Source organism: Chrysemys picta, chromosome 2 (genome assembly GCF_011386835.1).
Source record: "Chrysemys picta bellii isolate R12L10 chromosome 2, ASM1138683v2, whole genome shotgun sequence".
NCBI classification, from domain to species: domain Eukaryota; kingdom Metazoa; phylum Chordata; order Testudines; family Emydidae; genus Chrysemys; species Chrysemys picta.
Window position 1 is genome coordinate 227,629,135 of NC_088792.1, and position 19,785 is coordinate 227,648,919.

Genomic DNA, 19,785 nt, shown 5'->3' on the forward strand with positions numbered 1-19,785 from the left:
AACCATTTCAAACCTAGGTGTCAGCATGATCTGCAAAAGGTGCTATTTAACCACCCAGTGCTCCTTTCAAGGCCAATTATGGATTGTGGACATGTGGTAGGGTAGCTACCTCTCATTTTCTTCCAGCTGAGGATGGCTTAAATTTCTTAATTAGTAAAATCCACATTGTCAGAGAAAACAGAGAGCACATGATCTACTTTAATCAATCATTTCCACTCACTATAGTACATTGCTGGCAAAGTATTACTGGGATCCTTTCCAAATGTCAAAGCTACAATATAAGGAAAGGACAAAGTTATCTGTGTTGGTACTTATTTAGGACTAGCGAAGATTATTTCAGGATACAAAAAATGCCTTACCTCTTGTACATTTTGAATGAGAACTAACTAACCAGGAAGTAAACATATACTGGAGTTAAACAAAAATACCACAGAATGGTGCAATGCATCAAAAATATCCTGCTACAGGCTAGCAGAGGGGCAACTAATTGCACCAAAGAAAGATGTCAGCTGCAGAAGCAACTTAGTTTGCTTTACGTTCAGAGATGTATATATTCCTTTAGTCGAGACTGAAGAAGAAAGGAGGCATTTCCTGCATCTTATTAGGGCTTGTCTGCACTGGCACTTTACAGCGCTGCAACTGTGTCGCTCAGGGGTGTGAAAAAACACCTCATGGAGCTGGGTTTTTTAGAATGCTGGGAGAGCTCTCCCCCAGTGCTGTGCCACGACTACATAAGCCACTTTAAAGCGCTTTAACATTGCCAGTGTAGACAAGCCCTCAGAATCCCTCAAATACTATGATGATGACCTAGACAGACATACAGAGAGCAATATTACCAGCACACCTACTTACCAGTCACTCAACAGGCTCTTTCCACGCTGTACGGTTAGATTCTCTGCCCTCTAAGGAATTGGAGGCTTATCACCAATTAGGCTTGTCCCTATTTTTTTTCAAGAACCCTCCAAAGCTTAATTATTAGTCTGTATGCAGCAGTTGCAGGGGCATTAACCCCTTGCTTTACCAGGCATAAGCATCCCTTGAGATGATATTATTTTAAAATATGCTTATAATCATTTTTGAATAGTCTCTGGATCCTGGAATTAGCTGTGTAATTGGAAAGGAAAGGAATACTAGAACAAGGCATTTTTCCCTAAGTTATTTGTACACTGAGCAAGACAAGACATAGTTCAATTCTCATCCCCATTCCAAAGAAACCATAACATAACATTAAATATGCTAGTGACAAAATGGTACTGTTTTGAATATGGCTATCCACTGCTGTGTTAATTAATACAATGAACACATTATAGCAGACAGTGTAGATCAGGATAAACTGTGTTCAGCATTGTATCACTAACGATGAATAAACCCTCAGTGTGTAGAATTTAATCACTGTAAAGCTGCCATAGTGCTAAATATGGTTTGTTCTTGTCCTCAATGACTGCTAACTCGCATTCAACAATATGTAGAACAGGTCTGAGGGAGAATAGGCCTGATTACCCACTGCCTGGCACCTTGTGCAGCCATGTACCCCTGTGCAAAGAAAGCGTAAAACTCTTTCATTCCCGTTTGGTTGCAATTTACATCCATCTCACACAGATGTTAAATGACTGTACAAGATGCAAAGCAGGGAAGAATGATTACAGATTTGTTTTCATTGTGTGGGATAGGAAAACAACTTGCACAGATTTCGTCTTTTTAACAAAAATGTAAACGGAAGTCAGAATGCCTTTGAAGTTAATAAAACAGACGTTGTTATGAAGTTTGTTACCACTGTCTTGGGAATGCTACTGTACATTTTGCTTGCAGCACAGTACATTTTTAGAATTCATTTAACCTTTTTTTAAATATTCAAATAATTGTACTGAGTCATTGGCGAATGGTAGAGGGTGGGAGAGGATACAACACATTTTGGAGATGCCTTCAACTTATATTTTGGAATCACACTAGCAACTGTGAAGGTTACCTTAAACTTAAAGAATGTGAAACATCTCTCTCCCCAGTTAAAGTAAAATGTACCTATAAATCAAGACCAGCAATTCAGTCCAAGTGCAATGACACAATCGGTTACCAAAAACATAGCCAAGGAACTAAATATTGCATTACCTCTGAGTACTTTATTATTCATCACCTCATAGTACTGTGCATCCGACCTGATTAAGCTTTTTATTTTAATCATGATTTAGCTTACAGTGATTAACAAATGTTAGAGGAACAGGTTTCACTGTTATTTGGACAAATGATTGATCTAGCTACCTTAGTAGTGATTCTACATGGGAAAAACAGACTGCACAACTGTGTGTACAACTGTAACTGTCTACAACTACAAACAAAAAAATATTAAATTCCATCGGGACGATATTTTTAATATATAAATGAAAGACACAAAATAAAATAAATATCAAAACTAATAAATATGTGAGACATAATGTGAGTATACAAATATTTTCCAATGTCAGCTTTCAGATCCAAATAGACAAAAGCTTGGAAATTGCAGATGGTAATTCACATCAAGCTTCAAAAATTCTACATTTTCTTTGACCATCCATCTATCCCAATTGTTGTTTCACTTCCTTATATTATTGATCTTCCTCTTATTGTTCCTACTCTCTTCTGTCATTCATTGTGATTGTACCTCGGTGCTTTCAGGGATTCCATTGCTTGTATGATTTACATTATTATATTCTATGGGCTTAAAAGTGCTTTTAAGGTGCCACCCCACCCCTGAAGGAATTCAAGGAGGCACTATACTTCAGAAAGGCAGGCTCAGCTCCTGGAAATCCCTAAGTGCTGGGGTAGTATGACCACTGTATCACCCTTGGTGAGGGTGCACTATTCACTTCCTCTCCGTGCCTCTGCTGGTGGATGTGGATGGGACAGGGCCATGACTCCATCTTTCCTGAAGCTAGCTCTGAAAGGGCACTGCCCTGAGGACTTCCACAGTGCACAGCTCCATGAGAAGGCAAGAGGCACCCTGTGTTCTAATCTCTCCCTTGTGCCAGGCAATATATGGTCCGACATGTTTTTCTTCATATACAGTGTGTGTGTGTGCGCGCGCATAGATACACACCGATTTTATATTCAATACAATGTTATTCGGGAAAATGTGTTGTTTTTCTCAGTAACTGGGAAATTACAATGGACAGTCAATTTTTTGCTTTAGATCTGCACCAAAACCATAACACATGTTTTATATATAAATATTAAAATGGCTGTCTTGGAGGAATCAGTCTGTTTTTTCATGGAAATGAGTAGTCATGCTTTTAAAATGCCCGCATAGTAGAATGTTGCTGATTCACACTTTGCAACACACAAGTATTCACAAAAATGTTACTTATTCCCATTTCTCATCAAGGATTTAATAGAGGTCTGTTGTAGTAGAGGTCTCCTTTTGTTTAAGGCTATATTCTTTACAAGATAGACTAGAATAAATTTTTGCACATGATGAAGTATTACTATAAATATTAAAACTGAACTACACTTGTCAAATTAAATGAGCAAAGAGCATTAAAAGAACTAAATAGTATTATCCTGGTGTTCTTTATTGTATCTGTCACTTGGGGCCTCAGCTCATATTTCTGATGCAATTAAAACTCCCAATGAAGCCACTGACTTTTGTAGTACAAGGGATGAAGGATATGGCCCTTACTAATTACAAAACTTAAAATTCATAGAGGGTGCCCGTCATTGGTGCAAATCACTGAGGTTCTGCTGTCATTTTGGACTTGATAAACTTCAATGGCCTATCATATACATTTTGTATTTACTGATTACATCTATCTCAGCCACTCAGTGTAAAGCATCTGGAGTTAACTTTATAGTCTGTTAGTTAAAAGAGAGAGGGAGAAACTCATTACTTACCTTCACCAATTCAGTATAACCAGTTTCCTTTGCTGTCCACCAAGGCTGAGCTTTTAGTCCATTAACATTGTAGAGAGAGCGCTGCCAAACTGATGCAAAGTGACCTCTCTGGTGCCCAAGCTCATACCACTTGTATGCCTAGAAGATTGCAGTTGTTAACAACCAATTTACATCAGCCCAACTTCAGCAGAAAAGAATAATCTTAAAAAGGCACTTCAACACCTCTGAATGACACTCCCTCTTGGCAAAGCAACAGGCTTCCCTATATGAGCATCATTTTATCCTTTAAGATAGCCTGGTAATAAGCACTTAAGAAAAAAAATAATAGAATAGATTGCTAGAGTCAACCAAAATTGTGAGACCTTCCGGTCTGTATTCACCAAGACAGGTGAAAACCAACCCCTGGTAATTCAGGAAGAGGAGGGCTGTTCCAATAGTTCAGGGCTAAACTGGGACTTGGGAGACCTGAGGTTCAATCTCTTGCTCTTTCCAGGTGAGCATGAGCAAATCGCTCCCCCCCCTCTATGCCTCAGTTCCCTATCCAAAGAACAGGGGTGACAGCACTTCCCTAGCACACAGGGATGCTGTGCAGACGAATACCGTAAAGACTGTGAGGCACTCAGACACCACTGAACCAGGGACTTTGTGAGCACCTGAGAGAGGAATCCTGATTCCATACTAGCCGACACACCACACTCACCAGACCAGGAGGTGACCTCCCCAAATTCTCCCTGCTCCCCAGTCCCCTCTCCAAGGCTCCCCCGCTCAACGCAGTGCTGCCGAGAGCCCCTCTCCCAGACCTCCTGAAACAGAGAAGTAGCTGCTGCTGGAGGCCAGGCAGGAGGCTGGTGGTTGGACCCTCCCTGCTTGCCCACCCCTCTCCCACCATGCCTCAGCCACTCCAAACCAGTTGGGGAGAAGGCAGGGGAGGAAGATCAGCTGGCTCCAGAGAGGACACCCAGCTCCAGCATCCTGATTGCCCAGCATGGGAACAGTAACCCCTAGAGTCAGGGGCTGACTGGCAGCTGCCTTCTCCCCGCCCAGCTCCATGTGACTGTGCACATTTTGATTTATTGAATCAATTATAAAGACCATTTGAATGCAGCTGGTGTGCCATACTTTGTTAACCACTGCTCCACAATAAATCCTGTCTAACTCTCGTGCTCTTGCTTTGGTCTGATCCTGCAAGCTTGACCACAATGGGACTACTCACATGAGCAAGGAATCATAGGCTCACACCCTTTATCAGCAGGCAAGGTTAATTTTGCCTTTTTCTGCCACTAGAGTACATATCGAAGGAGAAGAAAAGATGATCCACTCCAAAGAGAACTCACCAGAGGATGGAACACTGCTTGTGTTTTTGATGTTGTATTAATTATTATTATTATTATTATTTGTATTCCAGTAACACGTAAAGGCCCTGATTAGGCACTTTGTGCCAAACACTGTACAAATATAGAATAGAAAACAGTCCCCTTATCCCTTCTGTTACAGCGAATCCCTGGCTATATGTAGTAACTGCAGTCATCCAGTAAACTGCACACAGGTGGCACAAAGGACAAAAGCCCAAAACTGTTTGCAGTAGAAATACAGATGTTTAACATTTAAGCAAAAGAACAAATCACGTTTGGTTCTCTCTGTAGGTAAGCCTCTGGACAGAAATGAACACAACCAACTGAGCACATTTGACATTCCAGCCATAGAGGGCAGTAGTGCCAGCATATTAAACTGCCCCCCAAAGCCTACAGAAGTAGAGACAAAAATAGAAGTGTTTCTTGTACAGGAATCAGATACTACAGTACTGTATGCTTTGAATTAATCTTAGCCATCACCGATTAAAGAAGCTATTGGATTTCTTTACATAATAGAATTCCTTCCTAAAAAACCTGATGTGTCATTTTAACCAATTACTTAATACACTTTTGTCCAAATAAAAAAAGTACTTTACACTTTAGTGGATGAGTTGGATTTCAAAGACAAGTTATTAAATAACCATCAAGGACTATGAAACCAGAGAGAATTACAAGAACAAATGGATATAAACTGGACATTAGGAAGTTTAGACTTGAAATTAGACGAAGGTTTCTAACCATTAGAGGAGTGAAGTTCTGGAACAGCCTTCCAAGGGGAGTAGTGGGGGCAAAAGACATATCTGGCTTCAAGACAAAGCTTGATAAGTTTATGGAGGGGATGGTATGATGGGATAGCCTAATTTTGGCAATTAATTGATCTGTGATTATTAACGATAAATATGCCCAATGGTCTGTGATGGGATGTTAGATGGGGTGGGATCTGAGTTACTACAGAGAATTCTTTCTTGGGTGTTGGCTGGTGAGTCTTCCCCACATGCTCAGGGTTTAGCTGATCGCCATATTTGGGGTCAGGAAGGAATTTTCCTCCAGGGCAGATTGGCAGAGGCCTTGGAGGTTTTTTGCCTTCCTCTGCAGTGTGGGGCACGGGTCACTTGCTGGAGGATTCTCTGCACCTTGAGGTCTTTAAACCATGATTTGAGGACTTCAATAACTCAGACATAGATTAGGGGTTTGTTATGGGAGTGGGTGGGTGAGATTCTGTGGCCTGCATTGTGCAGGAGGTCAGACTAGATGATCATAATGGTCCCTTCTGACCTTAAAGTCTATGAGTCTATTTCTTTGGAGGTCTATGTTTAAGTTTTCGTCACTCTTAAAATATTGGATGATACTCTCTGGTGTATAAAACTCTGATGATCTATGAAGGAGAGAATTGCTGCAAAATGTGCTCTTACGATAGATGTATGAAGCATTGAAAAGCCGTGTTGACAAATAGAACAACAGTGGACAGCCTTGGAGCTTTTCCTTTTGACGGCTATAAAATATTACAAGTTTCTGAGAGGAGATTTTTAAAGTTGTCTCTTTAGATATGGATCATAAAAATGTTATGTATTACCTTGGGTAATTCCAGTATATCTTTATAGTTTAAGCTTATCTGGGTTAAGCCTCTGAAATGGAAACAGGATGATTTTTAACATATGTTCCTCAGCCTGTAGGTAGTAGTAGTAGACTAGTACTATAGGTAGTACTAGTAGACTAGAGTAGTAGACTAGTAGACTTTACCCGCTCACTGCCTGTGCTCATTTGCAATATACCTAAAGCTAGCCCAGGTGACAAGAGTATGAATTACCTGTTTCAACTACTGACTGTGGAAAGAGATCACTAGTGCTGTTCAGTTATGTGTAGGGTTGTATATTATTGTTAGCCCCTATTAAAAACATTTTTATTTCAAATACATCTGTTAAGATAGGGAAAGATTAGGAAGAGCCCACTCTACAATTTAAGATAGCTGCAGCAATAAACAATGTTTTCCAATTGATTAATAGTCTGATAAGTACTTAGTCCATATAATCCCCATGAAAAATATTTTCTCCACTTATTCTTTACATAACACTTTCCATTCATTTGATATTTTTATTATTCAGTGTACCATTTTATTTGAGTTGGAAAGAGCCTCTTCTACTCTACCCCCTGCAATTTACCAAAGCTGAATTGCTAATTTAGCCCTAATAGATGAACGTCTACCTTCTCTGATGACAATTCCACATGTTCCTTATGTACTGATCTCAAGGCCAGTGAGAAAAATTTAGATTAACCGTGGACTTTCCACTGTGATAAATTTAAGTCTGCTCTGTTAAAGCAGAAGTTCATTCATCATTGATTAGATCTTTTTCTACATAACTTTGGCCTTCAACTCCATAAACATTAGTATAAATCTCTACTTGGGAATTAGGATGGTACAAATTAATTGTGTCTGTGTGGTATCATTAGCCACACATAATCAATAATTTAGTCCTCTAGTATGATCCTTACAAGCAAGATTATTCTTCTTTTCCTTAATCTTCTCCTCTTTGAGCATAAAAGGATTTCAATTTTGTTTTTTCTATATATATGGGAGGCCAACTAATTCTTACTTCCAAATGAACTTTTAATTCCACAAGAATTCAGAAGAGGGATATTTTATTATACTTCCACAGGAGATAGTCTAACTTTAAAAATTCAGGTGCTAAAATGTTGTCACTTGGATCTGGAGATTTAGCTTCAGTCTAATTGTTATAATCACAGTTCTATAAGATTTTCATAGAATAATTGAAGGTCAGTCATATTTGGTTATCTGGTTCCAGTTAAGATCACAGCCAAAGTCTGATTATAGCCAGTGGTTTATGTTGACTACAGAAATGCCATGAGCAGATTTTTTTGTTCCACTGATTGCATACAAGATACACAAGAGGACTGCATTTCTGAAACGGCTTGAATGTCGATGCCTCTGAAATATTGTGTGTGTCACTGATAAACAACATACAAATAGAAGATTCTCTCAAGACAGTGCTTTCTTGTTTTCAGCTGTCCATATTCCTTATCAAAGAATCTTTTTTATTTTCATGTCAATATTAGGATTCATAGTTTAAAAAACACCCACATTTTCTGATTTCCCCTCAAAAGAAGCAGGGCTAATGCACATGTGTAACCTTGAATTTACTAAATTCAATAAATCAGAAGCTCTCTTGATTTCCATTATATTTTGTGCTCATTATGCCCTGAAGAAAAATCCTCAATATTTATGCAAGGATTCTATTTTTCTGATCTGCCTGCTAATCTAACACATGAATGAATACAGGAAACCAATGCACTGGTTCAAAGTCCTGCACTACTTATATGTCTGTTGCAGTGAGAGCCCTACTCCCATAGTTGAGGTCTAAAGCAGTTTGTTACATTGAACCTGTGAGCAAACATACACACATACACTGTATTCATCTATTTTTGTCCGTGGGGGAAAGGTTCCTGTGGTTCAGGATTGGTTCCACCTGCAGTGGTAGCAACATACCTTTTAATCAAACACAGATACTTTCTAGTCAAAAATTTTACTCACTGAATCTGTGAATTCCCCTGGTCCCCTGACTAGCCCTCCCTGGCTGCCCTGCCCATTCCTTGGTTTGCATTGGTTATCTTTCTGTGCCCTTCCCTTTTGCCCTGCCCCGCTCTGGTGGACCAGGATTTGTTAACGGATTGCTGTGCACCCACACTCCAGGCAGACTTTCTGCTGCTGATGTCCTACAGTCTGAGCTCCACCAGATTCTGGGCTGTTAAACCAATGGGATTATTCACATTCCCAATGTTAAGACCATGATTAGATGCTTTCCTGAACTGGAAAAAGAGTGCCTAGCACCTTGCAGGACTGCATTTTTTAGAATAAAGGATATGTAAGACTCATACCTCTTTGTTTCCAACTCTCTGCAGGGCATCACCTAAATGAAAATAAAAGCGTCCATCATCAGTGCCAGGGTCACCAGACTCTAGGCCTTCCTAGAGAAAGAAAGAAAAAGAAACACTAGTAAAACTGAGTTAATTTAGCTGTTACAGTATGCTGTCCATTCAATCCAAGAAATAGGCGTGTAAAATATATCAGTATATAACTATATACATGTATAATTATTTGTTATCCTGAAATTTAGGTTCATAGAATCATAGAAGATTAAGGTTGGAAGAGATCTCAGGAGGTCATCTAGTCCAACCCCCCGCTCAAACTAGGACCAACCCAAACTATAACATCCCAGCCAGGGTTTGTCAAGCCGGGCCTCAAAAACCTCTAAGGATGGAGATTCCACCACCTCCCTAGGTAACCCATTCCAGTGCTTCTCCACCCTCCTAGTGAAATAGTTTTTCCTAATATCCAACCTAGACCTCCCCAACTGCAATTTGAGACCATTACTCCCTGTTCTGTCATCTGCCACCACTGAGAACAGTCTAGATCCATCTTCTTTGGAACTCCCTGCAGCTAGTTGAAGGCTGTTATCAAATCCCCCCTCACTCTTCTCTTCTGCAGATTAAACAAGCCCTGTCCTCTCATACTCTCCTCGTAAGCCATGTGCCCCAACACCCTAATCATTTTTGTTGCCCTCTGCTGGACTCTGTCCAATTTGCGCACATCCTTTCTGTAGTGGGAGCCCCAAAACTGGATGCAATGCTCCAGGTGTGGCCTCACCAGTGCGGAATAGAGGGGAATAATCACTTCCCTCGATCTGCTGGCAATGCTTCTAGTAATGCAGCCCAATATGCTGTTAGCCTTCTTTGCAACAAGGGCACACTGTTGACTCATATCCAGCTTCTCATCCACTGTAATCCCCAGGTCCTTTTCTGCAGAACTGCTGCTTAACCAGTTGGTCCCCAAGCTGTAGCTGTGCATGGGATTCTTCCATCCTAATTGCAGGACTTTGCACTTGTCCTTGCTGAACCTCATCAGATTTGTTTTGGCCCAATCCTCCAATTTGTCTAGGTCATTCTGGACCCTATCCCTACCCTCCAGCATATCTACCTCTTCCCCCAGCTTAGTGTCATCTGTGAACTTGCTGAGGGTGCAATCCATTACATCATCCAGATCATTAATGAAGATGTTGAACAAAACCATCCCCAGGACTGACTCCTGGGGCACTCCGCTTGATACTGGCTGCCAACTAGACATTGAGCCATTGATCACTACCCATTGAGGTTGAATGAATAACACTTACTTCAACCAAAAAATTCTTAAAAACACCATAGTTTTTTCAACTGCCTCCTCCTTCCCAATCCTCCCCCCAAAAAGGTTTTCTGTTTTTTTGAAAGCCTGGACATTCCAAGGCAGGGTTTCACTTTACAAACTTTCCTCCCAGACATTCAAAAGTATGCAAATGGATCATTTGGATTACTCAGGAACCTTAAGGTTGGCCATATGCCAATCTCAAAACAACCAGAAATTCAAACCTGTCCATCACGTAAAATCATTCATTAGTGACCAAGGAAACAATACTTTATGCTTGAATCTTGATGAATCTTGGATATATAAGTGTGTCTCGGTTTACTGATCTGTGCAGTTATTAATATATTTTGGGGTAGTATACATGGTTATTTATAACTATTGTGCTTATAGCTAAACCTGTGTTATCACAATTTCCCCACCACCACCACCTTTTTTCTACCATTTTTCTACCAGTAAAATGTATTTTTAAAGAAAAGAAAGAAAAGAAAAGAACTAATATGGGAATTTTACCTTCAAATATGGAATGCTCTCTGCTATCTTGTTTTCTGCCTTGAGGATGAAGCCATAATGTACTTTAGCAAAGCCATCGTTTGGAGCCAGACTCAGGACCTGTTTTAAAACAAATTAATAATTATTATATATTCATTTATGGATTTCTTTTCAAAATTAACTTCGATTACTCAGTATGTGGCAGACCAAAAATTGTGTTAGGATTTTGTGGTTTAAAACAAACACTATCATCTGCTAACAACTCTCTAAGAATCACTTGACTTGGTCAGGTTTTTCCAGGCTCATTCATTACACTTTGGTATCTCGCTACAATAATTTATGTGTACAGTAAAACAGTGTCAAGCACATCTTTATGGTTAGAAATCACCAGCTGCACAAATTAACATAATCTGCATGTATCTTAGCTGTTCAGCTACATTTCTTTATTTTCTTTTCCTCCCCCTCACGTCTTGTAGAGTGTGTCTTCTCTGCAGAGTTAGCTCGAGTAATCCTCACTCAGGTTAATTCTCTTGAGTTATCCTCGTTCAAGTGCGAGTGGCCACATTGTAAAATAAACATTATGACCACACTGCGCTCACTCGTGTGTGGTGCAAAGACTTCTAGGGGCATATCCCATGGTTCTCTGCACTGCAGCAAACTGAGCTGCTCTATGAACTTTTTCCCAGTGAGTTGTGGGAGAACTTATTTGTCCTTTCTTGGCAAACAGAGGGAATTGCGTCACTCAAGTGGAGCTAGCCTCTGTCCACACTACAGCATAGCTGTGTTACCATCTGACTGACAAGCTGTGCAACTCAAGCTATAGCCTATAACACCTGACAGGATAGCCAGCTTGAGTTAAAAGAACCACCACATTCAAGTTAAAGGGTTTTTGTGTGTGGATGAACTCGAGTTGGGAACAGTGCTCAAGTATGCAGTGAAGACAAGCCTACAGGCAATAGAGAAGTGAGATGTTAGTAGGGATAGATTGAAGTGGCTTGGAGAACAAGCTTAGAGAGGATATTTGTGATCTAGGGACCTCTTGGCACCAGCTGACAGAGGGCACAGGGGTGCATAGAGGTTACAGGGAACTTCTGGGGTCTGGTATCCACATAGTAGTTCACCAAAGAGTGTCATATAGGTCTCTAATGAAAGTCTGTCATACTGGTCCTCATAATCATTGCAAAATGTGTGTACAAAGAATATGTAGGAGTTATGTTTATGTTCTTCAGGTCTGTGGCTTGGGGCAAAAAAGTTGAGAAACAAGTTTCTTTCTGGCAAGAGACATTTATCTGTCTGTCTATATGCAAATTGAGTATTGTATGGTTCACAATCGACACCCATTACCATCTGAGCAAAATGCTAATCAAGTGATTGTAAAGTCTCCAGGGGAGGCCCTAGACAGGAAAACACAAGCAGTAGGGGTTATCCTGATCACAAGTGCAGACAATGGATTTTTGGACTATAACTGTAGCGACAAAGAAACTATAAATCTTTCCACTGAGGAGGCAAGAGGACAGCATGTTTTTTTTCCATGAACAGAGGATCACAGCCAAGCCTTACTGTAGTATGCTGGAAGGATTTGAGATTTTGCTCTTGACATGGCAATATTTTATTAGTTAAGTTTAGGCTCTAGTATGCGTGTTATGATTTGATTTCAGATGTAGCCCTTTGTTTCCAGTACTTCTGCTTGCTATCATTTGATTCTCTGGCCTTTGGTAAATAAACTTATACTTGCTTTCTCTAAAAACAAATCTAAGTGCTGTATGTTAGGTAGAGCTGAGTTCTATGGTGTAACTGGCAAACTGTGGGTACCATTCCTTTGGGAACAGGGCCTCTGGGAATTCTGTTAGTGTCCAGGGGATCAGGGGCTAGGCACTCCAGGGAGATGCTAGGAGGACTCAGGGGTTGGAAAGTGCCTATCATTAACCTGTAACGAGAAAGCAGGGCCTGTGGAGGTCTGGAAAGCATTGTAAATGTTGCCAGAGGCTGGTGGTGTTTGGGAGCCAACCCACAGACAAAGCTTAGGGTGACCAGACAGCAAGTATGAAAAATTGGGACAGAGTGTGTGGTGTAATAGGGGCCCATATAAGAAAAAGCCCCGAATATCGGGATTTTCCCTATAAAATCGGCACATCTGGTCACCCTAACAAGGCTTCCTCTGGCTAAGGGCAGGTGGTAGCGGAGTGCCCCCAGGGAGCGTCACAGTATTGTATGCATCTTCTCCTCACTGTCAAATGGGAGTGTTTCAAGCAACGGGTGAAGTACGAAGAAGGTGGGTCTAAGCTCCAATACCCTCAAACCTCACTCACCACTTTCACCCTCCTCTCTTTTTTTGAGACTAATTATGTGTTTACTTTAGTGTCAGGTGTGGTATTATATGATATCAATTACATTCTTAAGTGTGTCTTTTGTTACAACTTCTCACTCCTTAAAATAATGGAAGAATGGGCACAGACACCAGGACAGATCCTCAGCTTAATCAGCAGAGCTCCATGGAGCTATGCCAATTTACACCAGCTGAGGATCTAGTAGAGTGACCTGTATATGCACCGGGGGCTAAAGCAGCACAGTTGCTGCTCTCGCACCGTAGCCTAGGCTTTCCCTACATCGAGGGAAGGGGATTTTCCACTGATGTAGGTAATCCACCTCCTCATGTGGCAGTAGCTATGTGGATGGAAGAATTCTTCTGGCGACCTAGCCATGTCACACTGGGAGTTAGGCTGGTTTAACTATGGCACTCAAGGACATAGGCACAGTCTCCATGGGTGCTCTGGAGCTGGAGCACCCACAGAAAAAAAATAGTGGGTGCTTAGCACCCACCTGCCAATCAGCTGTTCTATGGCGGGCGGGGGGGGGAGGGAAGAGGCGGAGCGAGGGCAGGATGTGCTCAGGGGAGGGGGCGGAGTGGGGGCAGGGCTTCAGGTCAGAGCACCCACCCAGAAAAATGAAAGTCAGTGTCTGTCCTCGGGGAAGTAAATCTTTCATACCCTGAGCAATGTGGCTAGGTTGATCTACATTTTAAGTGTAGACCAGGGCTAAGGCAATAGTGAAGCCTGCAATATTTTAAAAAACCAAAAACATTCCTGAAACTACTACTTACACTGGTCTACAATTTTTGAGAAGTCGTCTGCTTCAGAGATAAAATGTGCTATTTATTATGTATTTTGATGTACTGAATTCAAATATGACCATTAAAACAACTGATTGGCTACTGTTTCTAAGATATTTAAGTTTTTACATTTTATGTCTATGTATATTGTGTAGATAGTAGAGTTTTAATCATAAATTGTAAACCTAGGTCTTTTCATGTGTTTATGGTTGCTTTACGTGATAATATTTCACCTGTCCTGTTTATGTAATACTTTAAAAATCAGCAAAAGGGTTATATAAATAAAATTGATTATGAAACAAAAGGCAAAAAAACTATTATGTACATAGTTTAGTCCTATTCAGTGTCTACTCGGCACTTCTTGGCTTGTCTCTTGTATTCATTAAATGGAGCATCTCTTGTCACTGTCCAGCAATAGTCTGCAAGCATTGATGGGCTCCATTTGCCCTGATAGCGTTTCTCCATTGTTGCAATGTCCTGGTGAAATCGCTCGCCATGCTCGTCGCTCACTGCTCCGCAGTTCGGTGGAAAAAAATCTAGATGAGAGTGCAAAAAATGTATCTTTAGTGACATGTTGCAACTAAGGCTTTTGTATGCCTTGAGGAGGTTTTCCACCAACAACCTGTAGTTGTCTGCCTTGTTGTTTCCGAGAAAATTTATTGCCACTAACTGGAAGGCTTTCCATGCCGTCTTTTCCTTGCCACGCAGTGCATGGTCAAATGCATCATCTCGAAGAAGTTCACAAATCTGAGGACCAACAAAGACACCTTCCTTTATCTTAGCTTCACTTAACCTTGGAAATTTTCCACGGAGGTACTTGAAAGCTGCTTCTGTTTTGTCAATGGCCTTGACAAAGTTCTTCATCAGACCCAGCTTGATGATTAAGGCTGGTAACAAAATCTTCCTTGATTCAACAAGTGGTGGATGCTGAACACTTTTCCTCCCAGGCTCCAATGACTGTCAGAGTGGCCAATCTTTCTTGATGTAGTGGGAATCTCTTGCACGACTATTCCATTCGCAGAGAAAACAGCAGTACTTTCTGTATCCAGTCTGCAGACCAAGCAAGAGAGCAACAACCTTAAAATCGCCACAAAGCTGCCACTGATGTTGGTCATAGTTTATGCACCTCAAAAGTTGTTTCATGTTGTCATAGGTTTCCTTCATATGGACTGCATGACCAACTGGAATTGATGGCAAAACAGCTTTAAGACTTGTCTTCGATGAATCAGCGAACAGTCTCCACTCATCTGGATCGTGAACGATGTTGAGGGCTGCCATCACACCATCGATGTTGTTGCAGGCTACAAGATCACCTTCCATGAAGAAGAATGGGACAAGATCCTTTTAACGGTCACAGAACATGGAAACCCTAACATCACCTGCCAGGAGATTCCACTGCTGTAGTCTGGAGCCCAACAGCTCTGCCTTACTCTTGGGTAGTTCCAAATCCCGACAAGGTCATTCAGTTCACCTTGTGTTATGAGGTGTGGTTCAGAGGAGGAGGATGGGAGAAAATGTGAGTCCTGTGACATTGATGGTTCAGGACCAGAAGTTTCATCCTCTTCCTCTTCTGACTCAAGTGAGAATGATTCTGGTGCATCAGGAACCGGCAGTCCTTCTCGGTGGGGTACTGGGCGTATAGCTGATGAAATGTTTGGATAATGCACAGTCCACTTTTTCTTCTTTGACACACCTTTCCCAACTGGAGGCACCATGCAGAAGTAACAATTGCTGGTATGATCTGTTGGCTCTCTCCAAATCATTGGCACTGCAAAAGGCATAGATTTCCTTTTCCTATTCAACCACTGGCGAAGATTTGTTGCACAAGTGTTGCAGCATATGTGTGGGGCCCACCTCTTGTCCTGATCTCCAATTTTGCAGCCAAAATAAAGGTGATAGGCTTTCTTAACCATAGTGGTTATACTGCGCTTTTGTGATGCAAAAGTCACTTCATCACAAACATAGCAGAAGTTATCTGCACTGTTCACACAAGTATGAGGCATCTCTGCTCACTTTGGCTAAACAGAAATGTGTCCCTTTGCAAAATCAAACACTGACAAGTAAGAGAGCACAACACTGTATGATTTCTAGAGCTGATATAGGGCAATTTGTTCAGCAGAGTGATGTAAGTTTCATTATGATTGCATCATCCATGACTTCTAGGAATAACATGATGCAATTCATATCATGTATGATGCAATACCAGCTTCAGAGTGCATCATTCATTGTTTTGCCTAAGAAGAAAGTACTGTCCAAACTCAGTCAGAGATTTATTCATAGATCCAGTCAAAGATGTATTTTAGTCATTTCTGGTTTAAATTGAGATCCTTTCCCTTTATAACTCACTTATCCTCCACCATTCCCAAGTCAAGGGTCGTATATACTGACCCAATAGCATATCTTGAAAACTAGAGCCAATCAACAATTTTAAGCATCATTTTCGTTCTCAGTGACCCAGAATTAGTAAAGTTTGACTACATCTATTTCAGAAGCATTTTGGCTGTAGAGCAGTGTTATATGCCAGTCCTTAGCAATGCACATGCATGTTTCACCCATATATTCCCTTATCTTTTCCAGTAATTGTCTAACAACACACAATCCTACCTCTTAAAAAAGTTCTTTGGTCAACTGCCTTCTCTTCTTTCCTTTGGACTAAACTCTGTGCTCTCTTACACCTTATATAATCATTTGTATCTGTGCAAACTGAGTACAAAGTGTGTAAAATGCTGCTACCTAAGAATGGTTGCATTTTACATCCACTTTTCTCAGGAATAAATTACTACAAAGGTTCAATCCAATAGATAATCTGTTTGGGAGTCTATAAAATTCTAGAAAGCAAGAAAATAAGCAAGAAAGAAAGATTACTAGTAAAAATATGGAGTTGGCAATCCACAGTTAAAATCTGTTTGACCATCCATTCAGAAAAAAAATGGTATTGCCATTGATTTTACATCTTTTGGCTACAATATTCTATAGATAATAATTCTGTTCCAAGAAGCTGCCCCTAGCAGGCCAAACAAATTGAGTTTCAATAGTATTTATGTGCTATACAATTTTGTTACATCTGATTAACTAAGGTAGAAAGTCCAAACATACAACATCTGACTTAGTTTTATAAGCCACTTGGCATGATAGTTAATTTTAAATAATATCTAGCTTCATTAAGACAAAAATCTACATTCATTACCACTCCAGGAGAGTGATTCAATAAAAATCAGCAGAAAGTACACTTGAAGCATTTAATGTAGATTATATTAACCTGCTGCTATTGTTGCATACAATATTAATTATGTTTAGAAATAAGTTATGCTAAATTGCCCCTTAGTTCATTAAATATTAATCATGGATATAGAAATAAACCTCAGGGGCTATTCAGAATAATAACCAATCAGTGGCACAAAGGGGCAGACAGAGAATTTGCCTTCAGATCACTGCAAGTGAGGAATTCCTTGAAAAGTGTTAGATCATGATCTGTAGACCTTTGAAAACAACCAAATCTGTGACTCCTCCAAAGATTGCTTTTAATGTACGGTTCCTGAATTCCTAAATATAACATTAAAGGGAAAGACATTTAACTGGGGGAAGAAATTAAAATCCTATTTCTTAACATTCCCTTCCAGCAGCGGTATAGTGGACAGCCTGATAAAATAGGGCATATTTCCCATCAGGTTAAACACTAGCTATAGACATAAAACTCTTAATTCAAGGTATGATGTTTAGGTTCATGATCTTTGAAGTGAAAAGAAAGGACATGTTGCACGTAAGCCGATCTCCTCTGAAATCAAAACTTGACCATTCATACTACAATACTTCTGCAGCCATTGACTCCTTATGGAAAACTTTGAAAAACTGATTGTAAAACAGTTCTGCTTATATCTCATTTTCTGAATCCAACTCTGGTGTTACAAAGATGATTAAAACTTCAATGACAAATAAGCATATGAGAGAGGAAATGGAAATTGAAAAGCCCTCATCTGGAAAGACTCAAATTCAGATTACTTTATTTTCTTTGCAACAGCTAATGACATGACTACCACCTAATATTTGCAAAGAATGGCATTCATTTTCTTAGGGGGGATGTCATTCATTGGCCTGGTCTACACTATGAGTTTAATTCGAATTTAGCAGCGTTAAATCGAATTAACCCTGCACCCGTCCACACAACGAAGCATTTATTTAGAAATAAAGGGCTCTTAAAATCGATTTCTGTACTCCTCCCCGACGAGCGGAGTAGCGCCGAAATCGATATTGTCATTTCAAATTGGGGTTAGTGTGGCCACAATTCGATGGTATTGACCTCCGGGAGCTATCCCACAGTGCACCATTGTGACCGCTCTGGACAGCAATCTGAACTCGGATGCACTGGCCAGGTAGACAGGAAAAGCCCCGCGAACATTTGAATTTTATTTCCTGTTTGCCCAGCACAGGAGAGCACAGGTGACCACAGAGAGCTCATCAGCACAGGTAACCATGCAGGCCGATAATCGAAAAAGAGCACCAGCATGGACTGTACGGGAGGTACTGGATCTGATCGCTATATGAGGAGAGGATTCAGTGCTAGCAGAACTTCGTTCGAAAAGACGAAATGCCAAAACTTTTGAAAAAATCTCCAAGGGCATGATGGAGAGAGGCCACAATAGGGACTCAGAGCAGTGCCGCCACAATAGGGACTCAGATCAGTGCCGCGTGAAAGTCAAGGAGCTCAGACAAGCCTATCAGAAAACAAAGGAGGCAAACGGTCGCTCCAGGTCAGAGCCGCAGACATGCTGCTTCTACGCTGAGCTGCATGCAATTCTAGGGGGGGCCGCCACCACTACCCCACCTCAAACCGTGGATTCCGAGGCGGGGGTAATCTCATCACCCACACCTGAGGATTCTGCGGACGGGGAAGAGGAGGAGGAGGAGGAGGACGAGCTTGCGGAGAGCACACAGCACTCCGTTCTCCCCAACAGATAAGATTTTTTTTTCAACCTGACTGAAGTACCCTCCCAAGCCAGTACCCAAGACCATGACCCCATGGAAGGGACCTCAGGTGAGTTTACCTTTTAAAATATAAAACATGGTTTAAAATCAAGCGTTTTTTAATGATTAATTTGCCCTGAGGACTTGGGATGCATTCGCGGCCAGTACAGCTACTGGAAAAGTCTGTTAACGTATCTGGGGATGGAGCAGAAATCCTCCAGGGACATCTCCATGAAGCTCTCCTGGAGGTACTCCAAAAGCCTTTGCAGAAGGTTTCTGGGCAGTGCAGTCTTATTCCATCCTCCATGGTAGGACACTTGACCACACCATGCTAGTAGTAAGTAATCTGGTATCATTGCATGACAAAGCCTGGCAGTGTATGGTTCCGGTGTTTGCTGGCATTCAAGAAACATCTGTTCTTTATCTCGCTGTGTAATCCTCAGGAGAATGATATCACTCATGGTAACCTGGTTGAAATACAGGAATTTAATTAAGGGGACAGAGGTGGCCGTTCCTACTGGGCTGTTTGCCTGTGGCTGAAAAGAAATCCTTCCCTGCAGTTAGCCAAGAACGAGGGGGAAGGGGAGAGGAAGAGAATTGGCACTGAGCTTTTCACGTTTGGCTAGCAGGGATCTTCCCTGATACCAGCCACGTGGTGGAGGGAGGGATAAAGCGATCATCCCAGAGAATTGGAAGGGGGAGGGGGAGTTTAGTTTGTTTTCTGCTGCTGAAGGTTAACAGGAAAACCACAGCACTCAATGGGCTTTGCTTGATATGTGGGAAAGGAGGGTGCAGAAGCCGAAAGACAATGGCTTACCATG

At 41.1% G+C, this 19,785-nt stretch overlaps 1 protein-coding gene across 32 annotated transcripts in view; it reads right to left on the bottom strand.

The window, feature by feature from the left end:
* Positions 1–19,785, bottom strand: part of ASPH (aspartate beta-hydroxylase) — a 190,704-nt gene that overhangs the window by 19,987 nt on the left and 150,932 nt on the right. For all 32 annotated transcript variants that reach the window (XM_065585626.1, XM_024109617.3, XM_024109616.3 and 29 more), the window contains 3 exons: positions 10,915–11,013; positions 9,105–9,194; positions 3,862–3,999 (listed from right to left, as the gene is read on the bottom strand). In XM_065585626.1, the coding sequence (XP_065441698.1) occupies positions 3,862–3,999; positions 9,105–9,194; positions 10,915–11,013 (327 nt within the window). The remainder of the gene's footprint in view (positions 1–3,861; positions 4,000–9,104; positions 9,195–10,914; positions 11,014–19,785) is intronic.